Source organism: Peromyscus eremicus, chromosome 13 (assembly GCF_949786415.1).
Source record: "Peromyscus eremicus chromosome 13, PerEre_H2_v1, whole genome shotgun sequence".
Lineage (NCBI taxonomy): Eukaryota > Metazoa > Chordata > Mammalia > Rodentia > Cricetidae > Peromyscus > Peromyscus eremicus.
In genome coordinates this window covers 41,348,489-41,367,908 of record NC_081429.1, presented here as the reverse complement: position 1 = coordinate 41,367,908, position 19,420 = coordinate 41,348,489, and the positions used below count along the sequence as shown (strand labels likewise).

The 19,420-nt window shown below is 36.5% G+C and overlaps 1 protein-coding gene across 5 annotated transcripts in view; it reads left to right on the top strand.

Annotated features, from left to right (window-relative positions):
- The window catches only part of Spag16 (sperm associated antigen 16), an 814,060-nt gene that overhangs the window by 103,994 nt on the left and 690,646 nt on the right, over positions 1 to 19,420 (top strand). For 4 of the 5 annotated variants that reach the window (XM_059277932.1, XM_059277933.1, XM_059277936.1 and 1 more), the window contains one exon: positions 12,850 to 12,977. In XM_059277932.1, the coding sequence (XP_059133915.1) occupies positions 12,850 to 12,977 (128 nt within the window). Of the gene's footprint in view, positions 1 to 12,849; positions 12,978 to 14,283; positions 14,403 to 19,420 lie in introns of those variants that run through there. The other variant, XM_059277935.1, reaches the window with a different exon arrangement.

Sequence of the window (19,420 nt, the reverse complement as noted above, 5' to 3'; positions counted from 1 at the left end):
TTGCAGATTACATTAATAACAAGTACCTTGTGTAACTCAGAGTGGATGTTGTTTATTTTACTGTGGAGCTTTGTATCCACCTAAGTCAGCAAGCCACAAGCAGATGGTCCTCATGGATATCCTCAGAGAATGTTTATTGTTTTATCACTTTAGGATAGACTTGCACATAGGTGTGGATAGTCAAGGAGTAAAAAGATGCCAGTCAATTAGGAGAGTATCATGTGTGCACCCTTGGCCACTGGTGCAAGTTTACCTTGTATAGTAAATTTTTGTACCATTTATATGGAATGGAGGCAGGTAACTAACAAATCATCAAATATTTTACATTTACTAAGGAAACTCTCCTAAGCTGAATAATAAAATTACAAATTCTTGGTCTTATTTACTTGACATTTATGAAATGCTGGCAGAAATGGCCTCTTTGGTCACTATCAGGGATGCTCTTTTCTGAACTTTCATGTGCTTTTTCCTGTATTTCTATTTTAGTTACCCTCCCTTTGAGTAATTTTAGATTCACAGCACTTTTATGTGATAATGCTAGTCCTAAACAAAACAAAACTTGTATTTAGAATTATATTACATGTAATGTAATTGACTTACTATTGTATAACATCTTGTATCATAATTTAAAAATCCAACAGCTTAAGTATGAGCCAGGGGGTAAAGGTCATGACCGGGGAACCCACAGAGACAGCTGACCAGAGCTCCTGGGAACTCACTGACTCTGGACCGACAGCTAGGGAGCCAACATGGGTCCCACCTAGGCACTCTGCATGTGACAGTTGTGTAGCTTGATCTGTTTCTGGGGCTCCCTCCTAGCAGCGGGATCAGGACCTGTCCCTGGTGCTTGAGCTGGCTTCTGGGAACCCAATCCCCAAGCTGGGTTGCCTTATACAACCTTCATGCAGGGGGAGGAGCTTGGTCTTGCCTCAACTTGATGTTCTATGCTGTGTTGACTCCTACAGGAGGCCTGCCCCTTTCTGAAATGGAGATGAAGGAGGAGTGGATGGGTGTGTGTGTAGACAGGAGGTGGGAGGAGAGAATGGAAGGAGAGGAGGGAGGGAAAACTGTGGTCGGTACTACAAAATAAATGAAGAAAAATTAATTAAAAAATTAAAAAACATTAAGTTGTGCAACAAATTATATTAATTTCACAACATTAAAGCCAGAGTAGGACAACTGAACTGTGTTGGAATTTCAATTACAAAGCAGCATTCTTAGTCTTCAATTTGGAAGCCTGCCAGCTAGAGAATGTGTTAGGCAGTCAGTGCAGCTGACAAGTCAGTGGGGGAACTGCTTGGTTGGTCAGATATATCTCCAGGCAAATTTAACCTTGTTCTTTGTTTCCAGTTTGTAGAGATTACCCAATTGTTTGTTTTAAATGAAAATTACAGAGAAGTGTATAATCTAAAAGTCAGTGAATTTCTACTATCGATTACAGTCTCTGTGCTGCTAGGTGAGAGAAATTAATAAAGGCTTGAAACAGCTTTATTTTCAAGGTAACTGGTAATGGAGAATATCTTTACAAAATTAAATAGCTTATGTCCTTTATTCATAAATGTCCCTTTCACTGATTTCTGTCATCTTTCACTTAGTTTCCCATATGTATTTATTGGCAAATAATGTTGACAGAGTTGTTATAACCATTTTTCATAGTAGTGAACTGACCTGATTTAAAGACCTATTGTAAAAATAAATGCTTATATGCTTATTAGCTACCCATAAGCAATAAGTAGGCTCTGTATAAGTGACCCCTAGCCTCCCTGAGTGCTTCTTCAATTTTGTTTAGCAACTATTTATGCTCTTGGGGATTATGGAAGCAAAAGGGATGGCTTCCAAAGGATTAGAAAGGTGTGTGCTCATCATGCCAGAAGCAGGAACTCTGTCCATTGGCTGCCCTCAGAAATGTGTGTCCTGAACAGGAAGCCATTGGTGTGTTTCATATTTTCAGGAGAAAAATTTAAACTGAGGAATGCAATGGACTCAGGTTCTTATCGAAAGCTATCAGGGTCCAGCCTCTCGATAGCCTTCACCCAGAGTTCCAGAAGAGACGCTACTGGTGGCGGATTAATCTGAAAGGTTCACTAATAAATCTATGTACATGAAACTCTTGTCCATACACTTTATTTTTTCTGAGTCAGTTCTCTCTCTACACAGATTCTATTCTGCTCTCATGCCTAGGTCCATCCTCAAGTTGACTATTCCAGTTCAAGAAGATGCCAGCTGGACCATGTTCTTAGGAACCCTGGACTCTAATTAACATTTGTTCTGTCAGAGGAGTCAAATGATTCTCTTTAGTTGAGGTAGAAGGCAAACCATAGGGATAATTTGCCTTTTATCAGCAGTACAGTTAGAGATAAGAATAATGGTACAGTTTCTGGAGCTGTGGGACAAGGAGGACGTGAAGGTTTCAGGTGGAAGTGAGATCCTGGTTTCACTGATTGGCCTCTTGTACAGCTTTGTGAAGGTTGCTGTCCTATGTAATCTGCATCTTTTCCCAAATAACTCTCAGTATGCAGAACTGTTGTTACTGTTTAACGCAGTACATATGTGGGTCGTTAAATACGTGGTAGTGATTATTTTTAATACTAATTACACACACATAGACTCTTGCTGCCTTTCCTGTTTATTCTGATTAATCTAATGATTAGTTCAAAATCTTAAATGAAGTTAGTTTTGTGAACATAGTTGTATATTATAAATAAAGGCTGAGGGGCCCCTTTTCCTCTGCAATAATAAGAAATTTTTCAATTTAATTCTTGAGTAACTAATATTTTATTACATTATTTTGATGATACTTCAGTGATATTAAAATGGAAAGAAATGATGACTCATTCAAATCCAGTGGTATTACATTTTTATTAATACAGTAATTTTAATATTGTAGAGATTATTTATGATATGAAATGGCCCACATTTATTTCTTAACTTAGGTTCTCTTTTCATGGTCCATATTTTGGCAGATATAACCTATAAATCTCTTTAGCCAGGTATGCTGAATTTTGAAATCTTGACATTGATAAGAGAGATCCTTGAACCTAAGGGAGCATCAGCATGGCCTGGAGAGCTGGCAGATGGGCTGGTGGAATCAGGTTATTGGGCAGCATAGGCCTTCACCTTGGTACAGTGAAGATGGAATAGAGAACTTATATCTCTAGAAGGTTCCTACATAATGTTGGTCCACAAGCCAGAGGAAAATTCTGTGATAACCACTGACATCATCTAATGGTAGTCAGTTTCCAAATATACCTATTATTCACCATAGTAACTATGCTAAAAATCCATTTATTTATACACTTATTTAACTTTAGAAGCTAATATTTTAAGATATCAACTTTGGTGTTACATTCAGGAATATGCCCAAAATTTTTAATAAATCCTTAGTTCTTTGACAATTTCATACATGTATAAAATGCATTTGGATTGCTCTTTACCCCCACACGATCTTACCTCCCTCCCAGCCTTATCAATCTGTCTTCCTCCCTACCAGTCTCTTTCCCAGATTTATGACTCTGGGCTCTATTTTCTGGCCTACTTAGTTTAACCATGTTGTCAGTGCATCCAATGGATTGGGACTATCCAGTAGAGCCTGGTGGTTACACAACAGAAGGCATTGACCTCCCCGATCTCTGTATCGATCACTAGGAAATAGTTCAGCATCGAGGGATAGGAATCCCTGAGCCCCTCCTCCATACATACCTGGCTGGTGTTGTCTCTTTCTTGTTCAGATCAGTGTAGTCATCCTCAGCTGTTGAGAGTTTATGGTTGCAGTGGATGTGAATTGCTCAAGAGATGGCATTTTGTATTCCTCCTCCTTATTTTCTGGCTCTTCAATTCTTTCTGCCGCCTTCTGCGGTGTTCCCTCAGCATTAGAGGGGATTGTACACATGTCTTGTTTAGAGTTGAGTACTCAACTTCCACTTACTAGAAATGTGTGCAGCCATAGTCTGCATTCACCACAGTTCACTAGAAGGAGGTAACTCTGATTAAGACTGTAAGTGAAAATTGTCTATGGGTATAAGCATATGTAGTTAGAAGGCAACTTAATACTATGTAAACTCACCTAAAGAACTGAGTTACATTCTCCCCTAGGACCTATGGCTTCCCCTGACCTGAGTTTTTTTTAGTTGGTTTACAGACTAGATGAGGCTTCCTTTTGTGGTGATTTTATATCCCCCAATATATTGTGAACCCTAATAAACTTATCTAGGGTCAGAGAACAGAACAGCCACTAGATAGACATAGAGGCCCGAAAATGGTGGCACACACACCTTTAATATTAGCATTCCGGAGGCAGAGATCCATCCATATCTCTGTGAGTTCAAAGCCACACTGGAAACAGAGCCAGGCATGGTGGCACACAACTTTAATCCCAGGAAGTGATGGCAGGAAGCAGAAAGGTATATAAGATGTGAGGATCAGGAACTAGGGGCTTTTAGGCTTTTAGCAGCAGTTCAGCTGAGATCCATTCAGATGAGGACTCAGAGGCTTCCAGTTTGAGGAAACAGGATCGGCTGAGAAGGTGGCGAGATTTGTGTTACATCCTTTCCTTCAAATCCAATCAGAAAACAGTTGTTTATCCCCACAACAGTCATACCACTGCTGCACAAGTAGAGCATCCTGCCTAGCAGGTTCCTATTGCATCTTATAAGGTTCCCAGCTGGATAAGACCATCAATGCCTTTTTTCTCTAGCAACCTGCCTGGTGCATTCCAGCACTATGAAAACTACTTGGGAGGGAGGGAGCCTGTAGATCAGTGCCAGCCAAAAGTGTTTCTTGAAATAATAATTCTTTTCATGAAAAATGCTATAAATATTAAGTATGCATCTAGCTAGCATAATTCACTATGTTTGTAAATCAGGCAGCTCTTGGATCTCTATTCTGGTAGTTTATAGAACAAATAGGCCATTAAGTCTAGAAATATACTTTAAAATACGGTGGAGTTGTGTAGAGTTTTCAAGTATAATTTATGGCCGTCCACTTATTTCTGTTCATCTTTTTGCCTCATCCTAATTCGATATGAATCAGTGTAAGGAATGTCTTGGTGATAGCTTTAAAATATGTTAAAACAACCTCATTTCATGCAACATATAGTAAAAACATTAAAGAATGATTAGGAGTTTAGTAGCACTAAATACAAAATGCTTGCATTTGGGAAAACAGCATTTTGCAAATGTACTGCTTTTTCCTAAGATCTAAAGCCCTAAGAGTATAAACAAAAATAAAGGTTAAAAGAGCAAACAAATATATAAGTAACACTTTTTCTGGCTCACTGTAATTTTCAAACTTAGCCTGTGAATGCCAATTAGCCCAAGCAAGTCTTGCTGATAATGTCAGCTGTCAGTCATTCCTGGGTAGTGATGTGTGAGGTTTGCCAGCAGGTAATGGACCAGATGAGTGATGAAGGAAGTAATGAGGACCCAGAGCCTTAGCACAACTTCTTCATCTCTGGTAAATATCTTTCTATGAGGGGAATTAATGAAAGAAAAGAAATGTCTCATTAAAATTTATTTCAATTTAGTTCATTTTCAATAAATTATACCTTAAAACATTAATCTTTTAAGGTTGAATTTTTAAAAATTCATGTAAATGACCAATGATCTATCATTTTGCACCATGATTGATTGTTGAACACAACTTATAAGAGAAAAGCCACAAATTTATATTAAAATTTTGGTTTGAATTAAATTAAATATTCATATTAATTTTCATGACATGTGTGACAAAGCCATCTGACAGACTTTGAGTCCACAAAATATTCAACCTAATAAAATTTGTTATTTATATATAAATGTATATATATATATAAATGTAATTCAGAAATATTTTATATTACTGTCTCATTAGGTACTTTATCTTGTTGCTAGAGTTAAGGGAATTTTCTTATATTGTAGCTCTGGTTTTCTCACTGCATACATGAAGTTTAATTTTATCATTTATCAGATGTAATCATCTGTAGTAATAAGTCTTCATCATCATTCCATTTTCCTTTTGACTTATATCTACCTACCCACCCATCTATATATCCACCCATCCATCTTTATCTTATCAACTTAGTCATAGGCACAATTAGTAATATTACATCAGTCAGATCTAACTCTCTCATCTATTAACATAATTATATCTGTAATTACTGGTAAATATATGCTCCCTGTTCTGATAGTTTTATTACTTATCTCTTCACTTTAATATTCTTTACATATTTCTCCTCTAGCTTTTAGATATTACATTTTTTTGTGTGTAGGTGCACACATATGTGATGGTGTGCATACATGTATATACATGCAAATGTGGAGATCAGAAGTCTACCTTGTGTATTGAGTATTGTTTCTCAGGCCAGATCTCTGAGGTTTAATGTTACTTTTCCACTTGACATAATCTATAATCACCTGGGAGATGAGGCCCTGAATGCATCTGTGAGAGACTGTCATAATTATGTTGAAGTGGGAAGCTTCCCCACTATGGGTGGCACCATTCTGTAGATGGAATTCCAGAGTTTGTACTGGATAAAAGGTACTGTGCACCTGTGTGCTCTTATTCCTGACCAGCTCCTGAAGTTCCTGTCGCTTTGACTTTCCTACCATGCTGGATGAGAACCTTGAACTTTGAGCCAAATTAAACTTTCTCCATGAATTTGATTTTGTTGGGGGTAGTTTATCACAGCAACAAGGAAGAAAAAAAAGCTAAGGTACCATCTACCTTGTTTTTATGGACAAGGTCTTATTTTTGTTGACAAGGTCCCTTCTTGTCCTGGAGATTGCTAGTTATGTCTATTGTTGGCTGGCCAATGAGCTCAGATTTGCCTGAATTGTATTGTAAAATAAAATAAAAAGAGAGATAAGAATAAAAAAATAAAATAAAAGAAATCATTGTCCCTCTCATACAGTAAGTGTAGGTGACTTCAATACTCTCCTCTCCTCAATAGACAGGTTATCAAAACAAAAACTAAACAGAGAAATCTTGGAGTTAAAAAATATCGTAAATTGAATGAAACTAGCAGTCACCTACAGACCATTTCTCCCCAAAATGAAGGAAAGCATATACCTTCTTCTCTGCAGCTCATGGTGCTTTCTTCAAAATTGAGCATGCACTACAACACAAAACAACTCTTAACAGATATACAAAAATTGAAATAATAATCTGCATCCTGTCTGAACACCATAGATTAAAGGTGGATATCAACATCAGAAACATCAAAAAGTATACAAACTCATGGAAACAGAACAGCTCACTAATGAATGAAAAGGGGTCAAGAAAACAATAAAAAAAGAAATTAAATGTTTTTACAATGAAATGAAGATGAAAGCACAACATATTAAACCTATAGGATACGATGAAAGTATTTGTAAGTGACAAGTTCATAGCACTAAGTGCCTACATTACAAAGATGGAGAGATCTCATGTTAATAGTTTAGCAACACATTTGAAAGATCTAGAACAATAAGAAGAAATGATGCCTCCAAAGAAGAGATGTCAGGAAATAATCAAACTCAGGATTGAAATCAATGAAATAAACAATACAAAAAAAATCAATGAAATGAAAAGTTGGTTCATTGAGAAAATCAATAATCAGAGTAAACCCTTATCAAGTTAACTAAAGACAGAGAGAAAAGATTCAAATTAACGAATTAGAGATGAAGGAGGGCATTAAAGTAGACACTGAGGAAATTCAGAGAATCATTAGGATGCACAATAAAAAATTCAATGCTCTACCAAACTGTAAAACCTTGATATATATAACCTATCATAGTTAAATAGAGATCAAACAAATAATTTAAACAGATGTATAACCCCATGGAAATAGAAACAATAGTTAAAAGTCCCATCATTTCCCTCCAAAAAAGGGCCTAGGTCCAGATGGATTTAGTACAGAATTCTACCAAATCTTCAAAGAAGAAATAACACCAACACTCCTCAAATTCTTTTCAAAATATAAACTAAAGAAGCATTTCTTAACTCTTTGATGAATACCAAAACCACACAAAGATTCCTCAAAAATGAAAATTACAGAACAGCATTCCTTATGACCATAGATGCAAAAATTCTTATAAAATACTTTCAAACTGAATCCCATAACACGTTAAAATGATTATCCACCAGGATCATGATCATCATCATCACAGAAATGCAAGATGGATCAATATACATAAATTGATAAACTTAATCTACCAAATAAGCAGACTATCTGACAAAAACCATACAATCATTAGATGTAGAAAAGGCCATTGACAAAAACCAGCATCCATTTGTGATAAAAGCCCTTACGTAGAAGGGACATACCTCAGTGTAATAAAGGAAATTATAGCAAGCCTACAGCCAACATCAACCTATACAGAGAGAAACACAAAATATGGAACACTAAAATCAGGAACAAGACAAGGATATCCACACTCTATAGTATTCACTATAATACTTGAAGTCTTAACTAGAGCAATAAGTTGATAAAAAGATATTAAGGGGATATAAATAGGAAAGGAAGAAGTCAAAGTATTTTTATTTGCAGATATAATTTTATATACAAAAGAAGACACTAGAAGATGGGATATCTCCTATGATCATGGATAGGTATGATTAATATTATGAACATGGCCATTTTATCAAAAGTGATCTGCAGATTTAGTGCAATCGGAAACTTAAAAATACATTTAAAAAACACAAAAAGCTTAGGATAGCTAAAACAATCCTGAATAATATAACAACTGCTAGAGATATCACCAGCCCAAATTTCAAGTTGCATTATAGAGCTATAGTAATAAAAACAAATGTATTGGCATTAAACAGAAATGCTGATTAATAGAATCAAATTGAAGACCTAGACATAAGTCCATATACCTACAGACACCTGATTTTTGACAAAGAAGTAAAAATACACACTTGAAATAAGACAACATCTTCAATCAATTATTGTGATCAAACTGGGTGGCTCCATGTAGAAGAATGAAAATAGACCCATGTCTATCATCCCACACAAAACTTAGCTCCAAATGGATCAGCCTAAGAGCAGATACTCTGAATCTGATAGAAGAGAAAGTGGGTAATATATTTGAACTCATTGGCACATGAAAAGACTTTTGAACAATTTACTGATAGTACAGACACTTAGATGAACAATTAATAAATTGGACCTCATAAAGATAATATGATTCTGTATGGCAAAGGACACCATCATTCAAGCAAAGGAGAAGCATACTGAATGAAGAATATCTTTACATCTCATAGATAATTAGTACCTAAAATATATAAAGAATTTAAAAACTAAACAACAGGAAGACAATCCAATTTTAAAACAGGGATAGGGAACTGAGTAGAGAGTTCTTATCAGAGAAAGCTCAAATGGATGAGAAACACTCAGACTCTAAGTCTTAGAGAAGTGATCAACATCCTTAGCCATGAGGGAAATGATAAAACTACTTTGAGATTTCATCTTACATCCATCAGAATGGCCAAGATTAATAAAACAAATGACAGTCCCTGCTGTTGAGGATGGAGCAAAAGGGAAATACTTATTCATTGCTGGTGGGCATGAAAACTTGTATAGCCACTTTGGAAATCAATGTGACAGTTCTTCAGAAAGCTGGGAATCAATGTGGCACAAGATCTAGCTATCCCACTGTTGAGCATATATTCCCCAGACTACATCCTACTACAGAGACACTAGCTCATCCATATCCATTGCTGCTCTATTCATAATTTATTCATAATAAATTGGAAATAGCCTGGATACCATTGACTGATAAATGGATAATGAAAATGTGGTACATTTGCATAAAGGAATATTACTAGGCTGTTAAGGAACATGAAATTAGGAAATTCACAGTTAAATAAATAGAGCTAGGAAAAAATCATCCTGAATGAGGTAACCCAGACCTCTAAGGATAAATACTGTATTTCTTCTCTTATATGTGGATGTTAGCTTTTAAGCTTTCATATGTGTACTATAATCTGAATAGAACAGATGTTAGGTACTAAGTAAGGGACTAGAGGGTGGTAGAGGCTCTCCCAAGGAAGGGGGAAAAGAATAGAGTGGTGTTTGGAAACACAGAGACCAAACTAGAATAGGAGGGTTAAATAGGGAGGAGATATGGGGAAGGACTACTATCATCTAAGGGCCATTTGAAGAACTATGTGTGAACTCACTGTTGTATATTCTTCCTAAAGCATATACACATATGAAAGAAATCTAAATAAAGTTACCAAATAGCAGGGGGTTCAGTGCTCCAACCAGACATTTTATGCTACCAAGTGAAACTTCCATTTCCTGGAAATAAGTTACATCATGTTGGGTCTTTGGCCAAAGGGGCCTCAACAAAACCACCAAACATCACAGGCTATGGCCAAGGCTATTGGTTGCTCTCAACAAGCTGATGGTAAGGCCCTATTTCAGAAGACAACACCTGTGTCATCAAACACGAAGAAATAGAGCTAGTGCTTAACTAGAAGTGTTACCCTGCTGACTAGCATTTATGACGCTGGAAGGTACTCTACATGCTACTGTAGGGGAAAAGGAATCATGAATATCACACAGGTATAAACTCAGCAACCTGAAACAGTGATTTGCCTGCAAGCTATAGTGGTACATCCGTGGCACAAGTGTTACAGGAGTATCCAACCACTTTTTTTTTTCTTCAAGCACACTCCATAAGATGGAACCTGTACTTGATACTGCTCAAGTAGTCCAGAACCTAAGATGAGTTAGTTCATAGATCTTGGGAAAAAAATGTACTCATATTAATCTTCTAAAGGAACATAACAATAAAATGACTCCTTATATCACATTGTCGTTTCCATTGATCAGTGCTTCACACAATCATCAGAGAAGCTTCTTGCATATAGTAGACTTAACACTGAGATCCACAAAAAGACAAGGTTCAGGGAAAGAGACTTTGAAACACTCAGTCCTAAATGTAATTTCTTCCCCAAACTCTTTCCTCTAGGATCAAGGATCTATGTGGAAGAGGAGGCAGAAAGTGTAAGAACCAGAAGTGATTTATGACTCCAAGTAAACTGTGTTTTGCATATACAGTGAGATTGTTGCACAATTCGAACTCACAAAGACTGTGTAGCATGCATGATATACACAAGTTCAAGCCAGATGGGGCCCTGTGCTGAGAGGAGTAAGTGGACATGGAGACCCATCACTAACCAAGAGGCTATCTGCAGTTGATGATGACAGCTGGCAAAGGGGAAATCTTTTTTTTTTTTTTCCAATGGAGTCTCACTGGGTACATGAACTACAGTTTAGAGCAGTTCCCATGCCCAGGAGTATTTTGGTCAGCACAAAAAGAACTCAGTGGTATCTTTGTGGACTTTTTATTTCATTTTGCCTTTTATTTCACATTTTCTGTCTTAGTGGTCTTTCTGTTTGTTTTGGTTTTGGTTGTGTGTTTCTTTATGTGCTTTTGGTTTGTTTGTTTTCTTGTTTTGAGGTGAGGCAGAGAACATAAAGTTGGATGGGTAGGGAGGTGGTGAGAATCTTGTAGGAAGTGGGGAGGGGAAAACATGATTAAAATAAATTGCATGATTTTTTTCAGTAAAAAAGAAACAATAACAAAAATCATTTTCAATAAGAAAAGAAATTATGGTCCCAACTTTATAGAAACTAGAAGGAAGAAATAAATAATTAAACCAAAATGTGTATAGTAATTATATCTTTTTTTTTTCCTTCGGTTTTTTGATACAGGGTTTCTCTGTGTAGCTTTGTGCCTTTCCTGAAACTCACTTGGTAGCCCAGGCTGGCCTCGAACTCACAGAGATCTGCCTGGCTCTGCCTCCCGAGTGCTGGGATTAAAGGCGTGTGCCACCACCGCCCGGCTAATTATATCTTGATATGAGACAAGGATTGGTTTGTTTCTGTGTAGTATTAGAAAGTGTGTAAAATTTCTATGTGGATACATACTATTTTGTTAATCAGAAAATAATCCCACCTACAGAAGTTGGTTAATATTTTCTAGCTCTGATGATATAAGGAATCCATTAGAATATACCCTCCATGAGAGCATCAATTGTTATTGACTTCGTTCAAGAATATTATTTGGAAGAGTATGGCTTTTATAGATATGATTTGAATAAATGTCTGAGTGTAAAAATGAATATATGCCTCCATTTCCAATGGCAATTTTAGAAAGTAAATACTATGGAATTATTTGCTTTCATGTGTGTATGGATTTAAACAGTTAATATATATGCCATTTTGAATGCCCATCTTTAACATGCCTTCACAGAGGAGATTCCTTTCTTGTAGAGTTTGCTTGGTGGGGAGAGGGTTAACTAACAAATGGAAACGTGAGTACTAATGCTTGTGATTTAAAGGACTGTTACAGAAATCTTTTACCATTGGCATATACTTTTAAATCAGTCCTATTTCCTTGGATTTAAGTAAGAAAACCATAATTAACCTGTTAGCAAGTGTCATTTTTCTATGCAATGGAAGTATTTGTAGGAATATCATTTACAGAAGACAAATGTGGTTCATGAATCCTTAGGCTTTGATTGCTGAAATGAAATTGATGTTAAGGTTGAATGATTATCAAAAAATGACATTTGACAAATCATATAAGACATTATATTGTACTTCACAGTTATCCACAGAGGAAAGGCTTTCAAGTAATTTTTAATATGAATGCAACTTAGAGATAAATCATCCATGAAACAATAGGTGCCTTGCTTTAAATTTTGTCTTTCTTGTATATTTTCTCAAAATTGCAGTGGGATATGAGGGATTGATGGTAAGAGTCATTTATAACAATATTTTTTTGTTAGAACTTGGTTTGAAATAACTTAGTATCAATGTATGCAGTGGTGTGGTGGATATGTAACAGAGAGCTTTTTCTTCTTCCCCTCCCCCACCAGGATTCGGTATTTCCCACAGATATGCAACCAGATCCGAACTTGACTGCATATAAAGAAAACCTTTGTCCAGCAAAATTTGACTACAAGCTAAACAATATTTTTAGACTTCATGACCTCCCTGTGAGCTGGTAGGACTCTTAAAGTTTTATTAATGCTTTTGAGATCTAATTGTCGTGTCCAAACCGTGGTGCTCTTTTAACTGTTCATGGCTTATGTGATTTACCCTTACCATCTGAAAATAGCCACTTGCAGCAAAGGAAGTGTCTACTTGTGGCTGCTGACAGATTGTTTAAATTAATGGTTTTGGCACTTGGTGGCAGTACAGACTAAGTATGTTATTGTGATTATTATTGGTGAGGTTATAGTTCTAGCTTAAAATTACACACATGGTTTTAAGAGAGTTTTCCAGGATTATTTTTAACCCGAGATCTGAGAAAACTATGAATTTCACTTATGTTGTTGATTCTAGCAATGCTGATTTTCCTAGTAATATAATTTTTAATTTGTTCCTTTTGAAATCATAATTCCATGAACTCATTGATTTAAAGAAAAAACATACATTACATTCATTAAACTATAATTATTTCACGAATCTGAACATTTATATTTATGAAAAATGTATTTACTTTGTATCTTTGAACATTGATATGGTTGTTAAGTTTTTTTGCGAAGATATCACTGTCAGTAATCTGTAACTATAAAACAAAACTTTGTGAGCCACCTAAACTTCAGTAAATAGTTTTTGTTGATAATCATGGATATTAATTATGGTTCAGGTAAATAGTATGGCTTTCTTGCATTTTTAAATATAATCTAAGGTATATGCAATTTTTCTTCAAGAATCTATGGTTTGAGTAAAATCATATACAGGAAACAGTTATGTAATTATCCATAAACTTCCTAAGCAAGACTAATGTCTTGTACCTGTCATAACTACATATATTTTACCTTCGGTTCTTCTCTTTTCCATTTGCAATATGTCCTTTGCTTTTTATGATATATGGTATTGTATTTTGATGAATTATGATTATATATATGATATATAGATATGCTGAATAATATTTGATTATATCTTAGGAAGAAGAATGTTATCTATGATGTTTTACTTAAGTGCACAATAGATTTGATCTTAGTGACAAGATCAAAACCCCTAAGTCAGTGAGTTGGAAAGTTCAGTTAATATTTAAAGAGAATCATAAAAATGATACATTCATCCCTTAAGGTTCGATATAAAGTGAAAAATACAGCTGTGTGTGTGTGTGTGTGTGTGTGTGTGTGTGTGTGTGTGTGTGTACAAGCCTATGTGTGTCTTTTGAAGTAAGGTCATGACTTTTTCAGTAACTGTGTTCTAACTAGATATGATTCTATATGCTAAGCCAATAGTGAACCATCTACAATTTTGATTTAAAATAAAAAATATTTTATTTTTTACAGATTTTACTTATCTTCAACAGTGGGTATAATTTGAATTGGTATAAAAAGAGCCCTGCTTATTTTAGAATTGTATTTTAAGAATTTTCTACAGTACACTCCACTCATGAGGCCCAGACAATGGCAAGAATATGAATACTTATTTTGATAATAAAAAGAGAATTATAATAGAACATGACTCTCTAGGAAGAAATACTACTGTTTGCACAAATGTCCAATAGTCTGTGTTCCAAAGGAAATGCATGTATTGAGTTCTCTTTTTTCTTTTTTTGAAAATAGTTTTTTTTTTCATACAATATATTCTGATTATGGTTTTCCCTCCCTTTACTCCTCCCAGTTCCTCATCAACCTCTCCCATCCAGATCTGTAACCTTTCTGCCTCTCTTTGGAAAACAAGCAGGCATCTAAGGAACAGTAATAAAATAAAACATAAGCAAGTTGGAATAGGAGAAAACAAAAAGAAGAAAAAGAGTCGAAGAACAAGGGCAGGAAGCACATACAGACAAGGAGACCCACGTGTTCACATACAGAGAATCCCACAGAAACAGACAAGGAGACACACGTGTTCACATACAGAGGATCCCACAGAAACAGACAAGGAGACCCACGTGTTCACATACAGAGAATCCCACAGAAACAGACAAGGAAACACACGTGTTCACATACAGAGGATCTCATAGAAACACAAAGCCAGAGGCATAATGTATACACAAAGGATGTGTAGGGTTACAGAAAAGAATGCCCCGACTCAGCATTATGAGACAAGAAACCTTTAAAGATGCAGTTGAGTTTGTTTTGTTTTCTGTTGATGATCTAGAGCTGGGCAGCAGCCTACCCTTAAGAGTGGTTTGTTTCTCCAGTGAGACTCCTTTAGAGGAAACTGAATTTTCATTTGTAAGTGGTTATCAATTGGAGATAACTTCTGGGTTGGGGATGGGGGTGTGTTTCTACTTCTTTCAGCTCTAGGATCCCATCTGGTGCAGACCTATGCAGGCTCTGTGCATGCTGCCCCAGCCTTTGTGAGTTCATATGAACCTTAGCCCTATTGTGTTCAGAGGGCCTTTTTCCCTTGGTGTCCACCATCCCTTCTGGCTTTTAAACTCTTTCTGCCTCCTTTTCCATGGGGTTCTCTGAGGCTTGAGGGGAGGGATTTGATGGAGACATTCAGTTAGGGCCAAGTGTTTCAAGTCTCTTACTCTCTGCACATTGTCCAGTTTTGAGTCTCTTTATTTGTTCCCATCTATTGCAGGAGGCTGCTTCTCTTATGATGGCTGAGCAAGGCTCTGATCTATGAGTATAGCACAAAGTTATTTGGAATCATATTGTTACATTCCTTTAGCAGAACAGTAGTATTTGGTTGTTTCCTAGGTCCATGTTCTATCTAGTCTCAGGTTCTTGGTCACCCTAGCAGTGTTGAGTATGGGTTCTGTCTCCTGAAGTGGACCTACGTCAAATCAGATATTGGTTGGTTACTCCCACAAACTTTGTGCAACCATTGAACCAGCATATTTTTGCAGGCAGGTCACCATTGTCAATTGAGGGCTTTATGGTTGGGTTGGTGTTTACCTTTCTCCTTTGGTAGCATGCAGAGTACCTTTCAGTACCATAGGGTGAAGGCTCTAGATAGGCACCAGTTCGGCTTTACCATGTTCAATGAATGTGTAAGCCTTGTCTTCAGCAATAGTGCAACCGTCAGTTTGTGGAGAGGAACCAATAACTTTGGCAATAGCCAGGCTATTACCATCTACAATTTTAATTTGTGGTTTCTTTAATCTAAAACAAGAACACCAGACTCTCAGAGGATGATTTCCCCCACCTTTTCATGGTAATTTAGTTTTCACTGATAGCAATTCTGTTTCACATACTCATATTTCATCTCCCAAATTAATAGCTAATTACATTACAATAGCAATTCTTGGCTTACTGAGACATATAGTAATAAACTATTTGACTCCTCATAGTCATACTGCATTGGCTGTGCAGTAGCTGCTGGCCGTGACCACTGAGCTCAAACAGCTGGATGTAGTCAGCACAGCTGGCATGTTTTACAGGGAGAAGGAGCTGGCCAATTAAGATAATGAGTGGAAGTTAAAGGAAAAGCTTTTATTCAATGAAAGAAGAAAAAGAAAGGGGGAAATGGTTACTTTTGTAAAAAACAAGAACCCGGATTTCAGCTCACTTTATTTCCGGCCTCTACAAAGACAGCTGCCCCATAACTATTAGTGCAGCCCAGGGAGGAATTTCATCATCTATGCTAGTTATTTTATTAGGAGAGAAGGCAGTGGAAAGGTGAACCAGTAGAAAGAATGGCGTTTAATCTTTTAGGGTAACTTAGATTAAGTTGCTGCTTTGGGACAACTGATTTAGGGGGTGTCTGCTTTGTTGGCAGTCTGTTCATTTCTGCTCGTGGTACCACCAGGTTTTCCTTGCTATATGTTTGTGGGGATCCCATCTAGTCTAGTCTATCAATTCTTCCTGTTTATTCGGATTTTAACTGTCAGTCATTAATTAACCATAATATAAAATTCCAAAGTAAGATTTAACGTTTCTCTCTTCCTTAAGATGGGGGGACTGGAGAGATGGATCAGTGGTTAAGAGCGTTGCCTATGCAATTCTGAGAACCGGAATTCATATCCCAGGGCACACTTAACAAGCTGGCATCCTGGAAACACCTCTTGTTCCAACTCTGAGAGATCTGGCATCATTCTGGTTCAGTACCCAGTACTACAGAAAATAAATGCATAGTCTTATTATTTTAATTCCATGCTATAACCCCATATACATAGACACACATGATGTCTTGGTAATTAACATATCTTTAGTAAAATGTTTATTGATTTGATTATATGCTTGTTTAGGTGAGAATATTTTCTTGATGGCTAAGGATTAATTTTCATTTTGTTTGTCAATTAATATCAGTGGGAAGATGTTCTTAAGCTATAGTTTGTAGGATTCATAATTTAAAAATATATAAAAAGGCCATTAGTACCAGAAAGGAAAGAAATACTAATAATACTCCCAATATTTTACTGAGTACTCATGAGAAGATTCATCTGCTTTATAGTCACTATCAGAGCATATTTCAGTAAGGAGTTATATTCTTCAGTTTTTGTCAGATACAGAAAGATGGACGGACAGACAGATATACACATGATGATTGAACACCATAAGAATTATAAGATTTGAATAAGATATAGTTTAAGATGAAAGCAATTAGTAAACAACATGCTATTTTAGAAAAATTCTGAAGAAAAAAAATCTCTATTTTTACAGTTATGCATACAATTTACCAGTAATATAAAACCATATAACCTATGATTTAGGTCAAAATCTCTGTTTTCCCTCTTGAGAATCATGACCTAGGATAGTTGCTTTACAGTTTGAAATATTCAAATAATTAATTAGATTGTGTATAAGTGCAGAAAATGCTAATTATGCATTCTTTTTCTAGAAAAACATATCAAAACATATTTTCACTAGTATTTTTTACAAGGTCATAATGAAAACACATACTAAGATCCAGATAATTTAAAAATTCTTACTGTCTTACTAATTTGCATTTTTATAGAGTGTAATTTCATAGGTCAAAGAACCAGAAGGCCTTTAAATTAGATTAGTTAAGAGGATTTTAAGCTGTGGTTTTAGTGGCTGTGTTTCTACTACTTTTTTTTTTTTTTTTTTTTTTTTGATTTTCGAGACAGGGTTTCTCTGTGTAGTTTTGGTTCTTGTACTGGATCTCACTCTGTAGATAAGCCTGGCCTCTAACTCACTTACTGTTATCAATACTGAAAGCCATAATCAAAGCATATCATTGCAACAGTGAAGCAAATTTTTAGTATCACTGGCTCTGCCTCCCAAGTGCTGGGATTAAAGGCTTGCGCCACCACCATCCGGCCTCTACTACTCTTATAGGATATCTGAATGGTATCCATCCACCTAAACAAGGCTCTTCAGTAATGCATATCAGTTAAAAACTCCCCATTTACCGAGAGAACTACATCCTAATCATGTTCTGTCCTAGTACCCTGCTTTCTCATGAGAAACCTGGGCAGAAATGCAAGGACTCACAATTGCATTTGCTTTGTTGGCAGGACAAGAAAGAGCAACCTCTACTTAAACAATTAGGAAGGAATTTGGCTCACATCTGAGGGCACAATCCATCATGGTGGGCAAGGCACAGTGGCAGGAGTTTGAGGCAGCTGGTCACATTTTATCAGCAGCCAGGAAGCAGAAGACAGTGAATTCTTGTGCTCGGCTGGCTCTCCTTTTGTTCAGTCCCAGGACCCTATCCCTTGGAATATTATCTCCCATATTTATTGAGTCTTTCCAATGCAATTTACTGAATCTAGATAATCCCTCACACACACCTAGACATTTGTTTCCATGGTAACTCAAAATCCCAGCAAGTTGACAACCAAGACTAGGCATCCATATCCCTCCTCTGAAACTCCTTTTATTAGAGTCACTAGTAACTTTTTGGACCCTACCAATGGTCACTCTTAGTGTCTCATTTTCTTCACTGCTTAGGTACTATGTAGACAGCTGGCCTCTCCTGTATTTCCTCCAAGACTCCAGCTGATGTTAGTGTGTCCTGGACTTCCTGTGGACTCTCATGCTCCTCCTCCTTAGCTTGTCCAGTGAACTTCTCCCCTTGGGCCAGATACCTGGTTAAATGACTTCCCCTTAAGACCAGCTATTAGCTTCATCTTTTCTCTAAGTGTATTTCTCAGGTGGCATCTTCTATTCTTTGTTTCAATAGTTTCCAAATGGTTAATCTTGACATTTCCCCTGAGCTTGAGTACTGAATAGGATTCGCCAACTCTCAAATCCAAAGAAGTTTGTGTTCTCTCAGAAAGCCTGGACTTCTTCTAATCTCCATCTTCACAAAAGAACTTCCATGACCAAATAGACATCAGCTAATCCCACAAATAATTTTGGTCTCATTCTTTCATCCTACAATTTCTACCATTAAACCTCCCAGGCAGGGTTGCGGATATAGCTCAGTGGTACAACACTTGTCTAGTATGTTGGATCCCCTGCTTGTGGGGAACTCTCCCAATAATTCTGGTAGTTCTTTGACTAAGAATGCATTAAAAATAGTTCACCTTCAATTTCTACTACTATTAGTAATCATTCACAT